A 26,354-nucleotide genomic window follows, 5' to 3' on the forward strand; every position below is an offset into this window, starting at 1 on the left:
AATGATAACATCAAATGTTTATATTTTTGTTTATTCAAATATTACTTTCTTCATCATCGTAATTCATACATCATATTTTATTTAAAATGGTATGAAATTTAGCACATGAATCACTGCAGAGCTACAGTAAGGCTAACTAAAAAAAAAAAAAAAGCTGAATTAATAATACCAGACAGCATCTGTAGAATCTACAGTTATCTATTTACAGTGCTTCACTTAGAGATCACACCTCTGTCTGTGATATTCCTTTGGCCAAGCTTGTAAATCTGCTTAAAACCAAACACCAACAGGTGCACTGCAAGATTTCAGTGTACCTCAGGTGAAGCCACCACAACGATGATGTACCATACTTGAAGGAACAGAAGAAAGGATTATTATAATTTGGCTGATGGAAATCTCTTCAGGCCAACCTGATTTTTGCAATCTTTCCAACATCACATTGCTCAACACATGAGGAAAAGTTGCTTCCTGTCAAACCTCAGGGAGCTGTAGAGATGGTTGTTTAACACTTCAGATAAAGCTGTAAAAGTGCTTGGTGACAGAAAAAAAAGAGAATCAGGATAAAAGCAGAAAGCTGCTCCTTCTAGTGACTCTGCAGACAACATGAGATGAAACTACAAAACAGCAAAATATGAGGCTTTTAGATGATTGGATGGACAAGGACATAAGAAATTAAAACCAGGATGGTTTCGGCTATTGCCAGCCATTATTCTCGCAGACACTGGTACATGTGTTTCACATTGGTACAAAACATTGGTTTAGTATGTTTGTCAAATTCAGTCTCTTCGTCCACACACCACACAAACATACCTTGTCCAAAAACAGCTTCGGTCAGGCAGGCGGTTCCTTCAGTGAGATCTGGGTTTGGTACAGTTCAGCAGGTTTCAGCTGGATGTGTTTATACAGCATTATTGATCAAGAGTCTTTCACCATCACAGAGAAAACCTGCCTAACAGGAACGACAAAGATGCACTTTTGTCTGTGTTCATCTTGTTCACATCAAAGTCAGGGTCATTGGGTTGAGTGTTCGCCCGGTGAAAAGTGGCACCATCACAGGCCTGAGGACTGAGCCGTGTAATAAGGGCTGTTAACCTGGAAGAGCAGAGATGATATTTAGAAGTACAGTCGAATATACAGTAGTAAAGGTTAAATTTGTTCACCGACTGGCAGAGAGGCACTAACTCGGTTAAAAGCCATAGGCAAATTGCCAAGAGGCCAGTCACCCACCACAACATAAACCCAAGACACACCTACATCGTAAGAAAGCATGTTGGCACAAATGATAGATTTAGATCAAACTGCATGGTAAATCAAACGAATGAGGTTGTATTTGCCATAGAATACAAATATTCCGTAGGTAAATATTTATTACAATTATTTAATAAAGGTTGTGGTTTCCAGGATATTCTGAAGAAGGATTCCAATAGCCAAATGAGGAAAAAGTTGTGCTGGGAATGAATGAGTGTCATGAGTGGATGCTACTGTACGACTCCCAGCACGGCAGATGATTCACCTCCTGAAAACTAAGAGGACAATTTAACAGACGTGCTTCAGGCCTTCGGGTCAAATGAACGCAAAAAGAGATCATGCTGTAAATTGTTTCACAGAGCACAGGAAATTCATTAGAAACGAACAAAAAAGGCGGAAAGTTGAGTTGTCTGGCTTTATTGCGAATAAAGAGAGGGTTGAGGCTGTGTGTTTTCTTTTACTACAGGGTCACTCAGCGCAGGGTTTCTCTCATATTTGAAATGTGGTTTGCACTTTGTTTCCTTTTTCATATTATTCTTGTTTAGATTTCTGTATTTATGTTGAGTCACAAAGGTCCTCATATCAGGTTTCCCATTTTTTATATTTCCATGAAGTTGTTTAGATACCAAAAATCCTTTCATTAAACATTAGCAGTTTAAACTGGAGTCTTGTGATGGATTTAAGGCATGTTTGGGAACGCAAGGTCATTTTCAATACGTCTCATTGAAAGGTGTTTCTGTGGTCAAATGAGGAATGAGACCACTCTATTTATGTAGAGCTACAACAAAGTCAAAGAAATCAATTGCAATCATGATACCCAATTACCCATACAAAAATAACTAACACAATTATTTTTTTATAGATTTTATAATCCAACAAGATTTTTGTATTTTGATTACATAATCCAAATTACACACTGTATACCATTACTACACAACAATTCTTGTAGTATAGAGGTGATAGTCCAAAGTAATAATAATAAAGCACTGAAAGGCCCATCAAGGGTTTTTATGGAAAATTGACTGGGTTATTTGAGGTGACTGCGGCTGGACTTTCCATGGCACTGCATCTATTCATATGGGCAAAGAGAGAAGCTGAGTGCAATTGGCATTAAAAGCTTACACATTCTGCCATTTCCCCTCCTGCCCATTATCTTCCTGGGTAATCAAAGAATGACAGGAAATACTTAAGTCCAGGAGTCCAGGAGTGAATCCAAGACTAAATGAGACTAAAACACACGCTATACTAGCATTAAAGAAGGTCAGACACATTAAAAGAAAACAGGTTTATCCATTCAAGTGACCAACACATTAATTTATAAAATGTCTATGAATATTCCCTAAAGACAACAATCCCTACAAAGTCTCCAATGTCACAGTTTCCAGTACTAATAAAAACACAAGAGTCCAAATGAGTCGTCAAGTACAACTTTAAAGCCTTTGGTTTTTAACAGAGACAACATGTGGAATATTCCCTGCTTGCTTACAAATCTAAGAGATCCCGAGTTTGATGATTCAGATACTTTTCTGTGAAAACCCTCCCTGAAGATGACCATCTGATCGGAATTTGATTTGACATTTACTTTCACAGGAAGAGTGCAGGGTTAAAAACTCAATTCTGACATTATATTAAAGCTTGCATTTTTCACCGAGTTTGTGTTAACGTACTAAAGTAGAAGTACAAAATGTTTTTCATGCAAATTAAATACACACACACAGCCTGCAGGGAAAAAATGTTTCTAATCAAGCCTGTGTGTCTGCACTCTTGCTCAGGGAACACATAAATACAGGGCGACATGCACCTGGCGCGAGAAAGACCATCCATTTAACGCATTAGTGGCATGATCGATTCTTCACAGCTGCCTCATCTTTGTGCCTTCCTTCCTGCTTTCATTTACTTTAATCCAGCGCCCTTTAATTCAGGAACAAAACAGAAGGACAAAAAACAACAATGGAAAAATGTTTTTCAGAAGGCACTTCTACTGTCACACAGCTGTGTGTGTAACGATCGGTTTATGCGGAATCTGAAATACATTTAATAAAAGGTGTGGTATTAAAGATTACTGAAATCAGTGAAGAGTAGGTGGTTCTTTACTGTCTTTAAGACATTTAAGATTAGCATTTACATTACATATGTGATGTGGTCATATGCATTCCGGAATGTAATTTGTATGAGAGTCAGAGCACAAAACTTTTTGGACCCCATTGCAATCGGATCATCCTAGATCAGTGTGGACAACGGATCACAACAGGAACAATGCCCATGGGGTAAATTGAGGGCATAATGGTGGTAGCCCAATTCCATGCCTAGTGGGGCTTGGACCTAACCTTATTGGTTACCAGCCCAGATTTTTAACCGCTAGGTAACACCACCCACCTATGATGAAACTCTAGAAGAATGGCATGTTTATGTGCAACTAAGAGCTCAGGGATGACATGATGAAAATCAACTAAATAATGAGTGCAGTCCAGATGGGCTCAATCAATGCATGGATATGGTCTGCTATTTGCTGTGACAACTCTGTTTATGACATTAGTGTCAAATCAGTTTGCTTGGATTCAACAGTGGTAACAAAGGTAACGCATCATTTTAAATGAAAAACAATGTTCTTCTATCGAGGGAAACACATGTTAAATGATACGTAACGTTATAATGGTAGTATGAGATTCTGCAAAGCAGATGACTACACCCTTCATTTCCTCATTGTCTCTTCTCATTTTCCAGAGTAACCTTAAATATGTCACCCTGACCCACATAAGAAGTTTAAGAGTAATCTTTAAGAAATACAAATGTGTTGTGTTCCTTTGAGCTGGAGGAGTTTCTCACGGCCGAGGCCTCTTTCAGTCTGAGGGGAAAGACTTTCCTCCACCCATACTTTGGGTCAACAGTTAAAAATAAGTTTCTAAGCATCGCTTTTCCACAAGCCAAACGCAAAAAAGGACCTCATTAAGAACTAAAAAAAAAGTAAATATTTTTATAAACCGGCTGCACCAAAATAAAACCGTGCTAAAGGCTGCATTTAAAGAACAGCTCACACAGGGAAACTAGTCTGAAGAATTTGCATATAATTGCATCTAAAAATTGGTCACAACATTTCAGTTACCTTAAGCATAGAGAAAATCTTTTGCATGTTTGAGCTTAATAATTTTCCTAAAAATGTTTAAGAACATGACATTTTCACTAAACTTTAAGCTCATTACAGACAGTGTCACTTTATTGTATTTGAATTATTATTTTTTGTTTAGTAGTACAGTAAACTAGAACTTTTTTCTATAACTTGTAAAGAAGCAATCAAGAATTTAATTGTAGTTGCATATAGCGACAAATATAAGATAATAAAAGTTTCCCGAAGACTTAAATATTAAGTTTATAAAAATTAAACTTTTTTAAAGAAATAGATAACCTCAAAAAAACAAAACAAAAAAATTACCCAATCATATATTGTTCCAAGATATTATGACTTACTTTCTTCTGTGAAACACAAAGATGATGTCTCATGTTTTAAGTCAGACCAGTTTTATAAACAGGTTTAAAACATTCTTCAAAGTAAGGCAGGTTTTGAAGAACATGACGGAGAATAAATGTTGACAGAATTTAATATAGATTAAATACTAAAATAATTAGTAAAAGTCAAGTTGCATGCACACCTCTTTTGTGAAGTGTAACGTCCTTTATCCTCAGTGGACAACTGTAGTCTGTCTGAATGTCTGAATACTCACCCGTGTGTCATACTCCAGGACGAAAGGAGGGATGTCGATCTGCTCAGGCAGGATACAGGTGAAGAGCTGCTGGAGCTTCTCTATGTGATGGACTTTCTCTTTAAGGCCTGATACACTGAATGTTGTGAAGAACCATGTAGAGACCTGACAGGAATCAAAAATAAAACCATTAGATTGACTGAGATGGCACTTTCCATGAAAATGGTACAAAAATTGGTATTGAAACACAAAATTCATCTTGGTACAATTTTATTATTTTAATGACTACATTTTAAATTACATGATGAACTTTGTATTCATTGATTTGTTGAAGAATAGAAATTTTAGAAAAACAGCATTTGTTTGAAATTTGGAAATGAAATTGCTGTCAGTGTGTCAAATATTTGTGAAATTTGGAAATGAAATTGGTGTCAATATTGTCAAATATTTGCTGAGAAATATAGCCTCAGATGCAGTTTGGCACGATGCCTAAAATTTGTAGTGGCGCTATGAAAACGGTTTCATGTCACAGAGTTTGAAGATTATATGACTCCATTTTGGTGAAAATCGAACCAACTGTTTGACGAGGAGTTTGAAAAAGTAGGTTTTCAACAAATCAAAATGGTGGACAGGAAGTTCATCTTACTCTGCCATATTTAGTATATATGTTTTCGGCATGAGTCAATTAATATTTTGAGACCAGTTTCATTACAATAGGCTAATGCAAACAAAAGTTACCATAAGTACTACCAAAAGTCTTAAGTCGCTGGGATATATTTTACCAATAGCCAAAAAAACATTGTATGAGTTAAAATTATCGATTTTTCTTTAATGCCAAAAATCATTAGGATATTAAGTAAAGATCATGTTCCATCAAGATATTTGTAAATTTCCTACCGTAAATATATCAAAACACTGATTAGTAATATACATTGCTAAGAATAGCAATATGCATTTGGACAACTTCAAAAAGCGATTTTCTCAGGATTTAGATTTTTTTGCACACTCAGATTCCAGATTTACAAACAGCTGTATTTCAGCTGATGTATAAATCTCAATTTTAAAAAAATTTACACTTAAGACTGGTTTTGTGGCCCAGGGTCACAAATATGACTAGAAGAAATCCAGGAAATGGAAATGAAAAAAACAGAAGATTTACTGGATTTTTCGGACTATAAGTTGCACCTGAGTCGCATCAGTCCAAAAATGTGTCACAACATGGGAAAAAAGTCGCTAGAGGGCGCTCTGTGTTTTCAGTGTAGTTCAGTGTGTTCAGTATGTGTTTTCATGCCCTCTCACGGCTGTAGACGGTAATGTTTTCTATTGGTTCATTTCTCTCAGTTCATGTCAAATTAATTTTGATAAATAAGTCGCACATGACTATAAGTCACAGGACCAGCCAAACTTTGAAAAAAAGTGTGACTTATAGTCCGTAAAATACGGTAACTGCTTTCATTGATTCAACATGACTAATAGAAACACGACTACTGCAATATATGGTTTATCTGAGCTCTCATTATTATATATTGTTTTTTAACATAAAACATATCTATAATGAAATGCTTATTGATATATTATCACTGCTTGGAACACAATGAAATATTGTGTGACTTAATTATTCTGTTTAAGAAGACACATCATCTCACAGAAGGATTTATTTCAAACACTCGACTGACGTTATGAAGCGAGTTTGGAGTAAAAACGTTTTTAAATGTGGTATTTTCACGTGCTCTCATGGAGCATCATTTACTACATAGAGCTTTAGTTCACCGAGAAGCTCCATCTGAAAGCAGGTGATGGATATTTACTACTAATCACAGAACAATACATGCATGACGATTGCAATTAATCGTGTTTGATTAATCGTGCAGCCCTATGTGGACTGCAGTCTTCAAGTCAATCCACAGATCATAAGTCTGGGCTTGCAGTAGGCCATGCAACAACATTCACCCTTTTCTGCTTCAAATGACTGTGTGCTTTGGTTCATTGTCATGTTGGAAGGTAAACCTTCTTCCCATTGACATCTTTCTGACAGAGGGCAGCAGATTTTCCTAAAAAAGTTTGACTATATTTTTCCCCATCCATTTTTCTTTCTAACCTGACAAGTGCTCCAGTCCCTGCTGCAGAGAAACTCCCCATAACAGGATCTAACCACCTCCATGCTTACTGGAGGAATGCTGTTATTTGAATGGTGAGCTCTATTGGATTTCTGCCAGACATATCGTTTGGTGTTAAGGCCAAATAATTCAACTTTAGTCTCATCTGCCTCAGAATCTTCTAGGTTTGGGCAAAGCTCAGTCGTGACTGAATACACCCTTTCTTTTTTCTCGAAACTCTCCCATACAAGCCACATTCATAGAAAATTTGTGATATTGTTGTCACATGCACAAAGTTGATTATTTGGAACAACATCCTGATCTGGTGAGGGTCTGTGTTGTACCAAACACTTCTTAATAATAGACTTCACTGTGCTTCTAGGCATGGAAAAAGCCTTTGAAATTTTTTGGCATCCATCTCCTGACTTGTTCCTGTCGACAACTTTATCCCGTCAAGATCTTTTGACAGTGCTTTGCCACCCATAGTTGATTGTTCACTTCAATTGCACTACCAAGGACTGAAATGCTCCAGGAAAGCTCTTTTCTAATCAAAATTACCACAGCTGATTACAGTTAAAAGTTAAATTGGGAGGGGGGTGAACTTTCATCCAACCCAGTGATTCAGTTTTTTTTTTTTATTATTATTATTCTGACATATTGATGTTATATCTTCCCCTCGGATGTTATAAGTTGCACTGAGTAAATACAGCTGGATAAAACAAAACCATGTCTGTCTTCATTTCAGGCTGGAAAGCAACAGAATGTTATTATTTTAAGGCGGGGGGTGGGGGGGGGTGATTCTTTTCTATTGTAAATTAACTCAAATGTAATAGAAATAGAAAACAGCTCAGACAATACTCCATTTTAAGGTCAATTTAAATCAGACAGCTACAAAACTGGTGGAGCTGCACTTGAATGAAGTGTTTTGTTGCTAAAGGCAAACTCTAAGTTCCTAAAGCTGTTGCTTTTAGTCATTTTCAGAATTTACTCCAATGACTCAGCCCTGATACTTGAACACGTTTCACCCATGGGACTGTTACAACGCTCGAGCATTCTCTGACTGAAATGGATGCATTTTAAAACAAACAATTATCTGACACTTAATTGCCAGGGTTCCTCCACATTTGGAGTGCACAAAGAATAATTATTGAATTATTTTCCAAGTGAAAGCAAAGCCTGGCAGAGGCAACATGCTACCATAAGTACTTCAATTACCTGAATAGGTTCTGTGAAACACTACGGAACACTTAGTGAGGAAACATCATGAATCTCAATGTGGTCTCAGACACGCTTTTCAACATATTCAGTTACATAAACTCACATACAGTCTCTCTTAGTCAATGCTAAATGTGGAGCTGACCACTGTGAATCAGACCATAGGCCTGTACAAACCAGAAAGAAAAGCTCAATATGAGATGAACATCTAGTGCTGCATTTAATGGACTTCCATCTGAGTTGATGAACTGATTACATTTACCTTGGTGCGGAACGTTGGATGAACGAAATAGAAAGCCCTCAGGTTTTTCTTAAACCTGAAAACACAAAAGGAAAACCTTGCAAGTAATGGTTTTTGAAACATTATCAACAAATCCAAACAATGACTTATTACACAAATAGTGAATTCCTCTGGCGCACTTGGCTAAGAATGGATTATTGCCTTAGCAAAAACAATAAACCCATTAGAAAGAGAGCTGAAGTGCATTTTTTAAGAACAAGCAAACGTAAGTGAATCAAATCCAACAGGGCAGCCATGTCCAAACCACACACTGTTGTCCAAAACCCACAGATGGATAGAGATCTGGATGGCTAGGAGACCAGAAGTGGAGGGGTGTTCGAAAAGCACAAGAAACGTGTCCGTCAACCTTTCCACTTTCCCACGATGGTCTCAGCCCATCCAGTCCAAATCCATCAGCAGGGGTCATAGGGAGTGATAGCATAACTGGCTAACTCCGCTATAAACATGGCTGTGATTGCTAACAGAACCAGAAGATTGCTGAGGATTAATGTCTGTAAAACACTTTCTTGATGATCTGCTGTGCTCTGCTGATTCCTCATAATAAATGACACGAGTCAAACTGGCCTGGATCTCAAAGTTATGAGTCACGCTGATCTCCACGATGTACGGAAAGTGTGAGGGACTGGAGCTTGGAGAGCATTTCTGCTTTTTATTTCAAGGCTGTGGTTTCCTCTGCCTGCATGCTGAGAGTGTCCCCTGAATAAATGACGGATGCCTGAACTCACCATCACCTTTCCGCTAAGTCAGGAAAACGGCGATTATGAGGACTGTTCGATTAAAAGAACGATGTGTTTTTTTAACACACAATTACAATGGCATTCCATGGAGCTACATCCTAAATACAGGTGTTTGTAGGCCACTGTTGGTGACTGTGGTGCTAGTTTGCGTTTTTCTCAATTAGTTGGGTGAGAGGAGAACATCAAAACCTCAGATTCATCGCTCTGTCTTCTAACATTGAAATCCAGAAACCCCCTTCAAAATGTCCCAAAGTGCTCTGAAAAAAAGCTATATTACTTCACTTTCCTTAGAAGAATAAATCACCATAGCCACATCTGAGCACCAATTTAGAGTGATATTTTGGAGAAACAGCAGGTAAAACGTCACTCAGCTGTGTTTGAACAGTGCTTTCCATTCTTGTCATAAGCTACAAAAGGGTTGAGCTTCTGTGTATAAATCTTCATGACATTCAAAGAACAGGAAGCCCAAGACAAAGACATTCCCTTATGATTATCACAACATATGTGGTGTGTTTGGGTTTGAGGAAGCAGTACTGTTGGGCACAAGGAGCTCCTAAAAATGAATAGTCACCAAGCCAGCATTTATGCAAAACTGTGATTAGCTTTTCCATGCGAGTCTGAGTTATGGCTTTAAAAAAATACCTCAGTCAAGAACTGGGTCAAGTCATCTCAAAAACATTGTAAGGTCTTAGAGATCAGGGATTGTGGGAGGTTTGTAGTATCTCTGTAATGGAACAAAAAATAAATCTTACTTGGCATCCACAATGTCATAAAGCTTCTTGAGAAAGTCGGTGTCCAGGTAGTTGTGTTCACCAGTGAGTGTGTGGAAATACACCATCACATACTCCTTGACTGTAATATGGTCCATCACGTGGATGAAATACAGCAAAGCCTAACACACAAACAAACATCTTTACTTAGATATCTAAAAAGGCACATTCCATAGACTTCTATTGTTTTTATATCCAGCTAAAATGCTATGACCTAACATTAAAATACATCCTACAACTAACCTTAACAGAAAACATTCTGCAGCTTTATAATTTTTACATTGTTTTTTTTTTACAAATGAGGACGTTTAAGAAGACATTTCATCCTTTTTAACTCCCTTCTAGACTCAAAGTTGTCCCCCAGATATGTTTAAGTAGGTACACTGTATTACTTCAAGTAATAGTTCACTCAAAAATCTAAATTCAGTCATCATTTACCACCTACATGACCTTTCAGATTCTCCTGTGCTCCACAGAGAGAAACCCACATGGGTATGATATGAGAGGGAGTAAACAATGACAGGATTTTTAGTTTTGAGTGCAGTGCAGTATCATTTTTTACATTTGTTTACAGTGTTTTAAATATAAACAAGTCAATCTTTTAAAAAGAAAATCTAATTAAAATTAAAGTTTCTGATACAATGCAAATCTCATAACACAAAATCCCATAACATCTCTTAACATAAATATAAATCTAAAAGATTTACATCTAAATAGAAATCTTGAGCCAAACATTATTTTGTTTAATTTAGGTTAGCCTTTCATTTCGTCGGCAGGATTTAGTGCTAAATCTGACAAAATATATGTAACAGTTGGTGCAACATAAGATATGCTCAATACAGGGCGATCAATAAAATGTATTGTCATACACAGAACATCATAAAGGAAAGTATGAGCATTTTCTCATTTACCTTCTCCATATCAATAATTGTAACTGGAATATTCCTGCCAACAACAACCATGACCGTCCTACCACACAAATCAACGCCTGAAAACGAGAGAAAAAAAGAGTTGCATTGCAATAGAACTATATTAGGGAAGGATGTTTTCTCACAGCCACTGCAAAAGGTGCATTAACTCCTATCCCTAACCCAGCCTCAAAGGTTGAGGAGATGGTTAGGAGGGTGACATTTCTCCAGTTTGTTTACTCTGTTGGCAACATTCTCACATGCAGCAAATCTGGAGAAACACAATGGAAATTTCAGCCTCATCGTGTTTATATATATATATATTAAAATACATTTTCTGCACTATATTGTTAGAATCCTCTGGATATGCAAAGCCAGATGTTTTCATACGGTCCAAACTAATGTGGCATAGTGAAGATGCATGTTGAGCTGTACAGCTGGAGAAAGTCTGCCCCCCTTTGGTCAAGGGAGTCAATGTCTATGAAAAGTACTGCTCTGTGGCTTGCTTTAACATGATTAAAAGAAGAAATTCAAGATCAAATTTGGCAGGACTAATAGCCTCTGGAAAACCTAATGTGTACAGGCTGTGGTAAAATGTCATGAGGTTTAGAACTCAAGTAGGTCAGCTTAGACGCTGTATGAGCTAAGAAAAAAAGATATGATGATAAATACTAAACCGTTACTTTGGTGGTTATTTTTTTTGTTCTGAAATTATGAAACGAGAGAAATGGATTACAGAACCCCCTGATGTTGAGCTCAATGAGGCGGAATAAAGGTTTCCTGCCCAGAGTGTAAACACACAGATGGAGAGAACACAAAGTCCACATGTGCATAAAGATATACAGAGAGAACATGTACTGGAGAACGTGTGAGATAAAACAGGCAAACATCGGACCACATTATACTAATACAATAAATTCAACACGCATGAACCAGGGCTGTAATATGATTTGATATTTTAAACAAAGTAATATACAGTATTGTTCAAAATAATAGCAGTACAATGTGACTAACCAGAATAATCAAGGTTTTTCGTATATTTTTTTATTGCTACATGGCAAACAAGTTACCAGTAGGTTCAGTAGATTCTCAGAAAACAAATGAGACCCAGCATTCATGATATGCACGCTCTTAAGGCTGTGCAATTGGGCAATTAGTTGAATTAGTTGAAAGGGATGTGTTCAAAAAAATAGCAGTGTGGCATTCAATCACTGAGGTCATCAATTTTGTGAAGAAACAGGTGTGAATCAGGTGGCCCCTATTTAAGGATGAAGCCAACACTTGTTGAACATGCATTTGAAAGCTGAGGAAAATGGGTCGTTCAAGACATTGTTCAGAAGAACAGCGTACTTTGATTAAAAAGTTGATTAGAGAGGGGAAAACCTATAAAGAGGTGCAAAAAATGATAGGCTGTTCAGCTAAAATGATCTCCAATGCCTTAAAATGGAGAGCAAAACCAGAGAGACGTGGAAGAAAACGGAAGACAACCATCAAAATGGATAGAAGAATAACCAGAATGGCAAAGGCTCAGCCAATGATCACCTCCAGGATGATCAAAGACAGTCTGGAGTTACCTGTAAGTACTGTGACAGTTAGAAGACGTCTGTGTGAAGCTAATCTATTTTCAAGAATCCCCCGCAAAGTCCCTCTGTTAAAAAAAAGGCATGTGCAGAAGAGGTTACAATTTGCCAAAGAACACATCAACTGGCCTAAAGAGAAATGGAGGAACATTTTGTGGACTGATGAGAGTAAAATTGTTCTTTTTGGGTCCAAGGGCCAAAGGCAGTTTGTGAGACGACCCCCAAACTCTGAATTCAAGCCACAGTACACAGTGAAGACAGTGAAGCATGGAGGTGCAAGCATCATGATATGGGCATGTTTCTCCTACTATGGTGTTGGGCCTATTTATCGCATACCAGGGATCATGGATCAGTTTGCATATGTTAAAATACTTGAAGAGGTCATGTTGCCCTATGCTGAAGAGGACATGCCCTTGAAATGGTTGTTTCAACAAGACAATGACCCAAAACACACTAGTAAACGGGCAAAGTCTTGGTTACAAACCAACAAAATTAATGTTATGGAGTGGCCAGCCCAATCTCCAGACCTTAATCCAATTGAGAACTTGTGGGGTGATATCAAAAATGCTGTTTCTGAAGCAAAACCAAGAAATGTGAATGAATTGTGGAATGTTGTTGAAGAATCATGGAGTGGAATAACAGCTGAGAGGTGCCACAAGTTGGTTGACTCCATGCCACACAGATGTCAAGCAGTTTTAAAAAACTGTGGTCATACAACTAAATATTAGTTTAGTGATTCACAGGATTGCTAAATCCCAGAAAAAAAAAATGTTTGTACAAAATAGTTTTGAGTTTGTACAGTCAAAGGTAGACACTGCTATTTTTTTGAACACACCCCTTTCAACTAATTGCCCAATTGCACAGCCTTAAGAGCGTGCATATCATGAATGCTGGGTCTTGTTTGTTTTCTGACAATCTACTGAACCTACTGGTAACTTGTTTGCCACGTAGCAATAAAAAATATACTAAAAACCTTGATTATTCTGGTTAGTCACATTGTACTGCTATTATTTTGAACAATACTGTATACATACCAATTAAATTAATTATTCCTGAGTGTTTCATTTTTGGCAAAAGTAGTTTAATTTGATTAAAGGGGTCCATATGATGCTTTTTTAAAGATCGTTATTTTGTGTATTTGTTCTAAGAAAATGTTGACAACTTGACATGCTTTAATGTAAAAAAAAAAAACACACATTATTTTTCAAATACTGTACATTATTGTAGGTCCTCTCTTAAATGCATATTTTTTTTACAAAGTTCCTCCTTCAGACAAGCAAAGTCTGCTCTGATTGGCCAACTGACCCAGTGCATTGTGATTGGCCGAACACCACAAGAACTCATTAATAATAAGACAGTTAAAAATGTCCTTAGTTTTACCATCAGTTCAAGCCTGAAAGGGGAACAGAATCGTGTTGCAGACACAGTGATGAAGCTCGTATGTGTTTGTAGTACACAAGCCACGGAAGGTTAAGACAGCTCCACTGTGTAACCCTCTCTCTTTCTCTCTCTCTCTCGCTCTCACATAAGCGCACACACACACGATGCACAAAACTCCGCATTTGAACAGTCAATATCACTTAAACTTTTAGGTTGCATTACGCAAATATTTCCACATAGTGACATAGACATGTGGGGGCGTGTTTGAACAAGCCGTTTTAGGGGGGTGTGGCAGAGTCTTAACTTTGATAACCAATATCTCTTTGGTTTTGAGACTTTAGTCTTTGCAACTTCAGGGATCTTTTCTATACACAATCAGCTTGTAACACCACAAAGAGAAAAGAAAACTTGAAATAGCATCATATGACCCCTTTAAATTAGTTAATTTATTAATGCTACACAATTGATTGTTCTAAAGCATTATGTAAAATTGACAGCCTTATTATTAGAACATTTAAACTACAATTTATTTACATAAATATTAAAATACATAAAACACTCGAAGAAAAAGACTGACCTGTCTGATATAGTGCCTTTAATGCGGCTATGTCTGAAAGGTCCTCTGCTCGAGCTCTGCAAAGCCAGCGGTTATAACTGTAAAGAAAGATTTTTGGTATGAACCAGAATTATTAAAAAAAATATACCAACATATATACAAATATCATACATGCAATCTCAGTGTACACAGTTCTACAGTACACTAAAGAAATATGTACTCAATAATAATGAATATGAGTAAGATCACATATCGAAACGGCTAAAAGCTGTTAAGAATATATAGTATAAGTATATATAGTATAGTATAAGTATATATAGTAAAGTATATATAGTATATGACCAATGCAAAACAAAATATTCAATTCTTCATAGAAAACAATTGATAAATATGGCATGGGTACCAAAACAGTTGCTTCGCATCAACATCACTCAATCCTATTTTGGCAGAAACTATCATGGTAACATTTTGCAAGTGTCTAGGTTAAGAAACTTGGTAGTTGTAAAAGGTGGAGAGTATACTGTATTTTCCGGACTATAAGTCACACTTTTTTTTTCATAGTTTGGCATGTCCTGCGACTTTAAGTTCGGTGCGACTTATTTATCAAAATTAATTTGACATGAACCAAGAGAAATGAACTAAGAGAAATGAACAAAGAGAAAACATTACCGTCTACAGCCGCGAGAGGGCGCTCTATGCTGCTCAGTGTAGAGTACAGGAGCACTGAGCAGCATAGAGCGCCCTCTTGCAGCTGTAGACGGTAATGTTTTCTCTTGGTTCTTGCTTCTGAATAAATGCGACTTATAGTCCAGTGCGACTTATATGTTTTTTTTCCTCATCTTGACGTATTTTTGGACTGATGCTACTTACACTCAGGTGCGACATAGTCCGAAAAATACGGTAATAAGAAAACTAGACATCTTACTTCCTTTGGTGCTGTTTCTGCTGAGCTGCTTCAGATGCTTGGCCCTGAAGGATGAGTTTACGCTGCTTATCCACATCCCCTTCCATACGAGCAAACGCATGACTTCCTACCAGCCCCAGGTCGGACTCTAGTAAGTCATCCCCAGAGTCATCTGCAGAAAAAAAGATTAATATCACTATCATATGCTTAACAGGGTGTATTCGTGCACTGCACAGAGATCTGAATATTACAATAAAAGCAAAGCCAATGCACCATAAAAGTTCGCTAAAGCGCAAATGCTTTGCAGTGATTAACAGTAAAATATACTTTGGCACACTTGTAATGACCATTACAAGGTTCAGTTAGCACTACAACGTGGTGCATTCCACCCGGCCTGAACTCACTCCCTCAATCTGAGCTGGGAAAGACAGTGGTGTGTGTGATCTACAGCCAGGCAAAGCGTAAAAATAATCCTTGTCTGTTATTCTTGTTTACATGTGTATGCCAAATCTCTATTACAGGCCAACCTTAGCCATATTTGAACAGACATGAAAAGAAAGTCCAGTCTGAACAACAAACGGCTGAGTTCCTCAGCTCAACCACATGGTCACTGGTCATACTACAAAATAGTTAGCCAGAAATAAAAGAAACACCTTTGACAGAGAGGTAAAAAGACATTAACAGGTAAATAAGTGGATTACAACCAAATACTCTATGCTGCTAGCAAACCTAGTGTCAGACATCATCAGGACTCAATGAGAGACAGATGTCTCCCGAAAGTTATCTTTGGCCAAAATCATTACAGCATGTTGAAGCAAGGACTGAGATTATGTTTTTGTAATGCAACATATGGTCCTTTTATGATCATCCTTCCTCGCTGAACAGAGAGCAGTAAGGCCTATGGCCTCAAGAGGAAATTTGTTTGGATTTCAGGAGCACTTCACCATAATGTGATATTTAACTTTGTGACAAACAAAGATCTAATCAAAAAAGTAAACGATTAAATACAAATATTTCTATGGCACAGCAAATGAAGGAAAGAAAATGTAAATACGCTAAATTAAATGGGCATTAAGTAAACTGGAAAGACAAAAGAACAAATGGAGAAAGCAGATTAGGCAAGTGTGTGGTTTGAGGCATGCTTTGAGACATCTACATGGCTTCATAGACTAATCCATAAGAGCTGGGCTGTATAAGTCTCTCACATGATGCGATCATGTGAGAGACATGCGAGAGTGTACACGTGTTGTTCACCTGCCTATTACGAACTCACCCTAAAAAAAAAAAAGAAAAGGATGCGTCATTGAATTTAGACCAGTATTTATCTGGTCAATGACAGAATAGTTTGCAATTGTCTCAAAACAACAACGCACCAAAAATGCACTGAACACACCTCACTTTTAGACCAGCGCTCCCATCAGTGCAAATGCATTTGCTATTTAAACAACGTGGTGCTGGACATGAAAATGATAACTGCATGGGACTGAAACTACCGAAATACAATTGTGCTGAGCCTGCTGTCACATTGCGCTGGGTGTATGATAGGGCCCTTAATGTCTGGCTGACCAATGGAAATTTGAATCAAATTTTTCATTAATTCATTTTGATAACACTAGTGGCACAAAAAGTACACACTTCACCTTTAACTTCATATTAACAAGGAAGTGTTTTGCCATTTCAGTATACTGTACACCAAAGTAAATTTGGTTAAGGGATCATGTTTGTTCAGATTAGAGTTTGTTGTCATTCTTGATGGCTCAAGCAAACAACCAGAAGTGAGACTGATCAAGCAGATTATTGAATGACCTTAACTTGGCAAGAGTGGTATTTATTAGTTCAGTTGGTAGCAGACCTTGGGCTGCCGTTTCATGTCCTGGATCATAGACAGACAGGAAAGTGCAGTGTTTTTTTTAACATATGACCTGGCTTATGCGTCGTGTTTGAGTTGGATCAACGGATCAACAGCTCAACAGTGAGACTTGATTAACTTAACACATCTGGCTCACAGTCCACGTGTTCTGGGTTTGGAATAATGGCAGCCAACAAATATACAAATTAAATCTCCCACTAAATAAATAAATATACAATTGCTCTGAGTGCTATGGCAAGCAAACTAGCCAAACATACACTCATTCTCATACAGGCATTACCATTTTGACACTGGTGCCTACACACACACACACACACACACACACACACACACACACACACACTTGACTGTAGCTGTGTGGGTCTGTCTGAATGCAGAAGATTCTGCTGGAGTCAAAACACCTGTTGTAGGAGAAAGAGGCAGTGTCAGCTAACCTGGGGCCCGTTCTTCGTATGTCGCTAACTCAGTTAGCTTGATTTGATTGTTGACGATTTGCCGTGATCTTGGATCGTTTGGTTCTTCGAAGCTCATCTCGGAGCTGCTTTCATAGCAACAGGTCCATAAGCTTAAACCTGCTCGGGAGCAGGCTTATTTCATGTAAACAGGATTAGATCGCTTCTTTTCAACCAGAACTGATACTCAAAATATGTCTGCTACCACCGCTACTTTATTACAAGAGTATTGCACTGATCCAGGGACAATAATTTTAAATAATAATCATTAAAAAATATATTTAAAAATACTTAAATATTTATTTGACATAAAATTATTACTTCATAATTGTATTGGAGTCTTACACACATGCTATACAGATAATGGAGTCGTGCATTATTTTGAGTGATGACTGCTATTATAAGAGCGGCTTGATGGAGCACAGGAGATGCAGATAACATGATATTGACCCTTAAGAAACTTTCATTAATGCTGTCAAATAACAAATCTGTCCAAATATAAAATGAAATGAATAGATAATTTCTACATTGAAATAAAAATGTAAAGACTGCACAACTATTATAAATTGTGAATCTAAATAATTGGGAATGATGAAAAAAATTCTAATAAAATAAAAACATGCATCTATGTATCTAATATGTAGTTTTGTTTGCTTGGCTGTTTCCTTATAAAAGTCCAGAAATTTGTCAAGTTTTTCGTCAGGTGTCGTTTTAAATTATATGACGTCATTACATTGCCGTCTTGCCACCAGCCAATCGCTGCACTGCTGATCATGGTTTCGAGTATCGATACATATCCCCTTTAAGACAACACATGAACGCGCAATTATCTCAGATAACTCAATCCAGCGATACTAATTATACACAACAGGTGTGTTCGAAGAACCCAATTAGCCGGATCATGATTAGCACGATGATATCATCTTGGATGTGTCATTTGATCTTGGATGTAATAAGCGACGTACGAAGAACAGGCCCCTGGACTCATGAAACACCCATTAACAGACCCAAATGAAAGGCCAGGGAGGAAGAGATGACTTGATCAGCTGCATGCTGCTCATAATCATTATTCTATCACATTTATAAAAGGCAATTGCTTTTCATTCAGTAAATCAAATACAACATGAATACGCTTCTGTTAAAAAAAAACTTTAAATTTTTACATTACACAGTGTAAATACACGTCCTTCTCATGAATGTTCTCCAACGGTTTTTGCAAACATTTACTCCTACTGTTTGTTTGGTAGACTGAAGACATTTACACTACCATTCAGTAAGATTTGTTGTTTTTCTTCTAAAAGTTGAAACAGATTAATACTTTTTTTTCAGCTAGTATGCATTAAATTGATCAAAAGTGACAGTAAAGAGTTAATTTATGATGTCACAAAAGATTTCAAATAAATGCTGTTCTTTTGAACTTTCCATTAGAAGAATCCAAAAAAAAAAAAGTATCAGAGCCTCCACAAAAATATTACAGGTTAATGTTGTAAACATTAATACAAAAAGGAATGTTTCTTGAGTGCCAAATCAGCATATTAGAATGATTTCTGAAGGATCGTGACACTGAATACTGGAGTAATGGCTGCTGAAAATTCAGCTCTGCATCACAGGATTAAATTACATTTCAAAATATATTCAAATAGAAAACACATTTTAAATTATAAATTTTTTTCACATAATAACATTTTTATGTACTTTTCTTTAAAGTGTCCCTATTTAACCATTTCCAATATTGCCTTTCGTGCAGTGTATAATGTATCTGTGTGCTGAAAGTGCAAGATAAATAAAGTTACTGTCTCCCAAAATAAAAAATTGACTCTTTAAAGCCTAAACGAGTCATTAGTTATTCAAATCCCACTTTCGTGATGGTTAAACATTACGGGGTAACACATTTGCATAATGCGCACCTATTTTCTACATTGGCCGGTCGCGAACGACTCGAACCCTTGAAACACTGCAGCTGTACGCTATTGACCAAGGGTTCCTCAAATCTTGCTCTGAAGGGCCAATGGGCTGCATAGTTTCGCTCCAACCCTGATCAAACCCACCTACCTATGATTTTGTAATGATCCTGAAGACACTGATTAGCATGCTCTCAGGTGTGTTTGATTAGGGTTAGAGCTAAACTCTGCAGGAAAGTGGATCTCATGGGCCAGATTTGAGGATCCCTGCTGTAGACCAATTACAACAGACTAGCCATCTGACCAGTCAGAGCAGAGCAGACTCACAGAAAGGAGGGGTTTAGAGAGACTGAATCTTTGAACTGCTTCGAATGAATCGTTTGAGAATTGCTGGAAAATGAGGTGATATTAAATCCATATTTTGAGAAAACGACATTGACATTTTGCATTTAATTCTAATGTAGAGAACTTCCAAAACAATATTAGGAATTGTAAAAATGGCATAATAGGGGCACTTTAAATATGAATTGAAAATATGATATGAAATATGAAAATATGGTCGACTGATATATCAGCTGATATTTTGGCATTTTTCAAATATCTGCATCGGCCGATTAGTTTGTCACAGTGCTCACTTTCTTACTCTTGTTCGCTCTCGTTGTTAACAGTTCTGTCCACAGTCTCTCAGAGGGGAAGTCGTGGCCTAGTGGTTAGAGAGTTTGACTTCTAACCCTAAGGTTGTGGGTTCGAGTCTTGGGCCGGCAAAACCACGACTGAGGTGCCCTTGAGCAAGGCACCGAACACCCAACTGCTCCCCGGACGCCGCAGAATAAATAATGAACACTGCTCCGGGTGTGTGTTCACAGTGTGTGGGTGTTCACTGCTCTGTGCTTCTGCACTTTGGATGGGTTAAATGCAGAGCACGAATTCTGAGTATGGGTCACCGTACTTGGCTAAATGTCACATCACTCACTTATCATTAAGATAGAACTTGTAAAATGTATACAAAAAGAATTATTAGGCTTGCTTTTATATTGTTAGTTATAGAAAGGCAAACATTATAATACTTACCTTTTGCCGTCAGCATTCAGCAAATAGGCATTTATATAATTGAAACAAATCTTTGAATGACTAATGAACATCTAATTTCACAAACTTTGCAAACTTTGTCGAAATTTAGCTGTGAGAACTTAACGAAGTGTGCATTTGTATCCTGCACGATAGTGTATGCACTGTGTGACGGTCGCTCAGTGTAAACTGAATACATTAAACTTATGATTTCAAATTATACTGTGCTTCATGCTTTTGCCCAAAGTCAGATTCATGTCATTTTCACTGTGTGCTGTATTTAAAATCAGTGTTACTTTGGCTTTATATATATATATATATATATATATATATATATAAAGTGATTTCCAACGCACACAAACTTACAGAATACTGAGTGCTCTGTTGGTTACAGTGGTTACTTCCTTTTTAATTATATTTTTATTGAATATATGTTTATTTGTGAAACATACATTGTCTTTTAAAGAAGTATGTTAATTTGACATTTATTTTTTAAATACATTTTCAAAATGATTTAAATATTAAATAAAATTATATTGGGCATCCAATATAAAAAAAATAAAAAAACAATATCGGTTGGCCAATATATTTTTTAAATCTTAGCAGCCCAAATTATTTGAATAGAAAATCTGCCTAAAAGATCTGAAAAGATGATACAGTGAACAATTATTTGAGCTCACCATCTAGATTTCCTGGCTTTTCAGCAATGCGGATCTGTCTCTCCGGGACCACGGGCTCCCCCTCAGCATTACCAATGTCAGCAGGGAGGAGAGGCAGACTGATCTTCTCTTCTCTTTTTGAGCATGGATAATACAATGGCATTAACTTCCTGTACAATGGCTGGAAAACAAAATCAATTAATCAATCGATCATAGATACACATTCAGGCACATGCTAAAACATTTGTGCAATATATATATATATTTTTATAATGCAATTTTAAAAAATGTTAGCAAGGAACACTCAGAAAACAAGTTAGTTTAACCCACAAACACGAATAATGTTTGGCTTTTAAATCAAAATGAGAATTTCATTAGAAAATGAAAGAGCACACAAGAGAGTTCAAGGACGGAGGCTGTTGCGTAACAGTGAAAATGAAATGCCACACACCTCCTCAACATCCGAAACAGCAAACACTACCGTCTCAATATTTTCACCATGGTTCTCCAGAAATCTACGAACAGTCCCTAAAAGCATAAATGTGGGGAAACACATTCTGATGAAATCCCTCTCAATTTAATCAGAAAGGAGTGACCTCACATGTGATGTATAACACTTGTATTATAAAATGAATTAAACAGCAATTACTTAATGCTATATGTGTGGCATCCTCCAGCGGATATGCCCTTTTGACTGTGCTGACCACACACAAGCCCACAGATGCCATGGCATGTTCCCTGAGGAGAGAAACACAATCAATAAACATAAAATATCTTGCATGTACTTCAATAACACACAGTTTACATTAGTCAGCCGGTTTTTCCATCTAAGAGCAGGCAGCAGTGTCTTTAATGACATGTTATTTGCATAGTAAAGCATCCCTGTCATAAATGCCTACTGTTAACACACACACACACACTCATTCCCAAAAAAGAAATCAATTTGCATTTATCCTTAGCCAAGTTTAAAAATCACAAAAGATAATGTATTCACAAAATCTAAATCTTGTATAATTTTCTTTCTTTTCCAGAAGCGCATTGGGTTTATTCTTTACATCATCAGACATTGTTATTAATAATCATCAAGCACTGAACACAAAGGATGGTGTTATTTTACTAAACGCCTCACTGCTCCACCAATCAACACAAGTTCATGCTAAAATATTTGATTTAGACTGTATTTGAACTGTCTGATATGATCTTGGAGAGTGACTTACAGATATAACAATAATAATATCTAAGCATATTTACTTAGTATAACCATGTCAGAATGTCCAGACAGTCTTTATGAGGTAACATTTAATATTTATGCAACAATCTCAAAAACATTTATCGGAATGGTCCGGCTTACTTGGAAAGCTGCATGACGTTTCTGTAACAGCTGTAAAGAGAGCTCTCTGCAGCTGTCCGGTACTTGGCTTTATATTTGGGTCCAACTGTGTGAATGATAAAGCGTGCAGCCAAGTTGAAACCCTCTGTCATTTTTGCTTCCCCGGTCCGACATCCTGTAAAAATATACACAAACGCATATCACTCCAATGAATGTGACACAAAATGAGATACCAACTAAATTCGATAATATCCGTTCCAAAACTGTGTAACAAACACAAACAGCATTTAGTTTAAGATCATAGTTAGAGATCAATTCTCCATCTGCTGTACTGGTTGTGCCCCCTACCTTTCAGTTTGAGTACTTCATCCCTTAGTTCAGGTCCGGCATATCTATGGATACTGTCTGATACAGGGTTCTTGTCCGTTAGTGTCTCATTACTTGTGTTGACGATTGCAGTGCAGTTTAAAAGTGCCACATCTCCATTACTGTAAAATAAGGGAATGATATAAATTCAGCATATCAGATACAGAACATCATATAATCTATGAAAAAGCTGTGTGAAACAAATGTTGCATAAATAACACTGTTGTTATTGTAAAATAGAATGCTTAAAATTATTGGTAAATGAAATAAAGCTGAAATAAAATCAAATATAAATACTGAATGAAAACGTCAATTTAGAAATTAGAAACACTGCCTTGGCAGTTAACAGAAATTCAAGAACTTAAATTAGACTAAAACCAAAAAAAAAAAAAAGACAAAGGCACATTACAAATTACCTAAAACTAAATTCAACTTAAAATATGAAAATAAAAACTCAACATATTAATAAATACTATTATTAATACTAAAATAACACTATTTTAAAATTTTATTTGTAACTTTAAGTGTTAATGTAAATATGATTATGCCATCACGTCGATTTTTTCTTTTTTTTAACTAACGAAAAAAAATTAAAAAATATACATTAGATACATGGAAATCAGATGAATGCTAGAATAATCACTATAAACAAATCCTGCAAGCATAAAACTATGTGTACTGCTGTGAAGGAGTGGATGCCGAGTTGCCATATCCTTCATACTGATATTAATTATATTACTACATGATTTCTTGTTTGACTATTAATCAAGTTATAGCAAGAGTGAAATGTGTAACCTTATGTGTGCTGTATTTCTTTTCCTTAAGAGTAATTGCCACATATTATGTGTGTGTATCCAACCGTAATGATAAGACACTCGCCAGTACTAGAAAGCCTTGAATTTTAGATAAGTTCTCTGTGTATGTGTGTTAGTATCTGTCTGTACAGGGAGAAGCTCAGACAGTCCCAGGACAAACGATCAACTGCCAGTGTCCAGCATATCAGATATACGTCTTTGGAGAGTTTTATCTAGGTTTTGGAACCAATCAGAATTTTGTTGACTTATGTATTGACGCAATTAGTATCCTCTGTCAGGGTATAACTGTGGTTGATTTTAAGTTGTACGGGGCGGCCTGCGAACTCCTTCGAGAGTGTTGAAGCTGACTTCTGCTGATGAAATTGCAAACTATTTTCTTCAAGTAAAATTATTATTATTAATTGAACTCATCTCTGACTCCTGGTCTTCATTGCGACATATCTGGTCCTTGGGTTTTAACCGTAAATTCCCCTACAGCTGAATTCTATTCATGACTCAATTTCCAGAAGGACTGGTTTTATTAATTTGACTTCAAAGAGAAGTTGCATGCAATGAGTTTCCGCTCTCTTAAAAAAAGAGAAACTATGAATTAATCAAATCTTGTAATTTCTTGGTTTTGATATTTTATTTGAGCCATTTATTATTGCTTCATTGTTAGTTCATATATAAATAGTCATACTAAAGCCTGGTTTTTTACTTAGGTCTGTTTGTGTTACTAAAAAATATCAGATTACTCAGAAAATAATCAGTAGAATACTTGATTACCAAAATAATCATTAGTTACAGCCCTAGATCAGTTCAAATATTTCTAAATACAACTGCGATGTTTAACTTTCTGCCCTAACCAAGCTACATTGGTCTGAAAACCAAAAGGACCTCTTTTACACGCTCACATGATTGAGGAAAATATGTTTCGGGATTTGTGTGCACGAGGGAATGACTAACAGACATGAAGATCATCATAATATTTAGGTCTAAATTACTAATGGATTGATCTCAAACTACTGAATTAAACCAATTAGTATTCACATGTATAGATAATCTTGAAGTTTAGACTTTTAGTACTAAAAAACAGATTTATGTAGTCTGTTTATGAAGTGATTTTTGTTAAAATAACAAAAATAAACAGTGAAAACAACACTCACAATAGTACAATCTTTCTGTTGATGTCTTCTCTGAAGGGGAAAGGGGACTCTAAAGAATTGAGCTGATTGGTCAGCTGCTCATCTTCCTCTGGTAATTGGTTTCCTCTATCCACCTCGTCCTGGACTCCCTGAGGCTGGTCCCACGTGGGGAGGGTCTGGACCTCCACAAACTGGGAACGAGCTCCCAAAGGATCCATCCTGTAGCTTCAGTGAGCAATTTTGAACTGAAAAGACACAGAGGTGCATTAACACAGAAAGAGAGTTTAGTTTGACCTGGGCTTTGGCATTGCATCATTTAAAACATGTAAGACCGTGGTTATAATGGCAGACTTCAGTGAGTTTCAGGCAGATAAATGGTGTATGAAATTAAAGCAGTCCTTTGGGGCCACTATTGTCCAAGACAATACTTGAAGGTTAATTTAAATTGTATACATTGTAATTTTTAGAGAACCAATTTAGTAAATGTTGTATTTTTTAAACCCACATATACATGCAAGGGTTTCACACTCAATAACTGATGTTTACAAAAAAACAACAACATGATATCTGTATTATTGTTATTATATCTGAATACAGTGTAGTGCTTTTATCAAAATTAATTCACATAAAACATAAAACCACAAGGAAAATAAAAGAAGGAAAGAAATTCCCGAACCTTTACAATTGTTGTCTTTTTTTTAAAAGTATTCAGGAAAACTTTGTGTGCCAGGTGCAGTATGAAAAGTGTAGTGTTCATGAACTTAATTGACTTTCAAGCACAACAGAGAGGCTGTATCAGTGCAGCCAGACAGGACTTCAGGAACACAGAAGATATTCAGCAGAAATGAGATGCATGTGTAAAGGTCGACTCGCCAAATTAGATTTCAACAGCAACAAAACAATGAGTTTGTTCAAATACGTCAAAGTTTAATCTCTACTGCAACAGGAACATACAAACAATGAGGAATAATCCTGTTTCAGAGAGCATATAAAGGATAGCAACACGTCAGACTTATTCTAACAAGACCAAATGTTTATATCGACTTTTAACCACCATCAATCACTCACAATGACCAGCGACCTACCAGATGTCATCTGATGCAGCTACCGCAAACACAAACCCACGTTAGGTCGAACGAATCCCTTAACAGAGTTAAAGATCACTGTGATCCTCCTATGCTTCCGCTTTTAAATGGGTCATTGTTAAAATGTGATTTTAGCTGCTTGTGGTCAACACGTCGTGTTTGCAACATTCAGCGAGTTTCCTGATCAGCTGATTCACGAGGACAAAGCTCGTCACTTCCGGGAATGCAGTTGGGTCAGTGGCTATGTTGTCGATCCGTATAGAAAACGCACAGACTTATCAAATAGAACAT

General features: G+C 36.8%; 1 protein-coding gene across 2 annotated transcripts; it reads right to left on the reverse strand.

Moving 5' to 3' along the window:
* Nucleotides 1–26,240, reverse strand: LOC128019696 (ganglioside-induced differentiation-associated protein 2-like). Of its 2 annotated transcripts, XM_052605819.1 has the most exons (15): nt 26,064–26,232; nt 25,655–25,792; nt 25,000–25,223; nt 23,022–23,161; nt 22,695–22,848; nt 21,993–22,081; nt 21,795–21,871; nt 21,365–21,524; nt 15,415–15,565; nt 14,511–14,587; nt 10,977–11,053; nt 10,048–10,187; nt 8,520–8,574; nt 4,968–5,111; nt 1–1,092 (listed from the first exon to the last, which is right to left on the reverse strand). In XM_052605819.1, exons 3-15 carry the CDS (start codon nt 25,194–25,196, stop codon nt 1,051–1,053), a joined length of 1,503 nt encoding a protein of 500 aa, XP_052461779.1. In that variant the 5' UTR covers nt 25,197–25,223; nt 25,655–25,792; nt 26,064–26,232; the 3' UTR covers nt 1–1,050. The 2 variants fall into 2 exon arrangements, with proteins under 2 accessions (XP_052461779.1, XP_052461777.1); XM_052605817.1 differs by lacking the exon at nt 25,655–25,792 and having other exon boundaries at nt 26,064–26,240.
* Nucleotides 26,241–26,354: the final 114 nt, after the last annotated feature.

Source organism: Carassius gibelio, chromosome A9 (genome assembly GCF_023724105.1).
Source record: "Carassius gibelio isolate Cgi1373 ecotype wild population from Czech Republic chromosome A9, carGib1.2-hapl.c, whole genome shotgun sequence".
In the NCBI taxonomy this organism is placed as follows: domain Eukaryota; kingdom Metazoa; phylum Chordata; class Actinopteri; order Cypriniformes; family Cyprinidae; genus Carassius; species Carassius gibelio.

Coding starts and splice junctions, on each gene's coding strand:
- LOC128019696 (XM_052605817.1), bottom strand. CDS start 25,196: ATGGATCCTTTGGGAGCTCGTTCCCAGTTTGTGGAGGTCCAGACCCTC. Junction 21,872..21,992: donor TGCCACACATATAGCATTAA/GTAATTGCTGTT, acceptor TTATGCTTTTAG/GGACTGTTCGTAGATTTCTG. Junction 8,575..10,047: donor TATGACATTGTGGATGCCAA/GTAAGATTTATT, acceptor TTGTGTTTTCAG/GTTTAAGAAAAACCTGAGGG.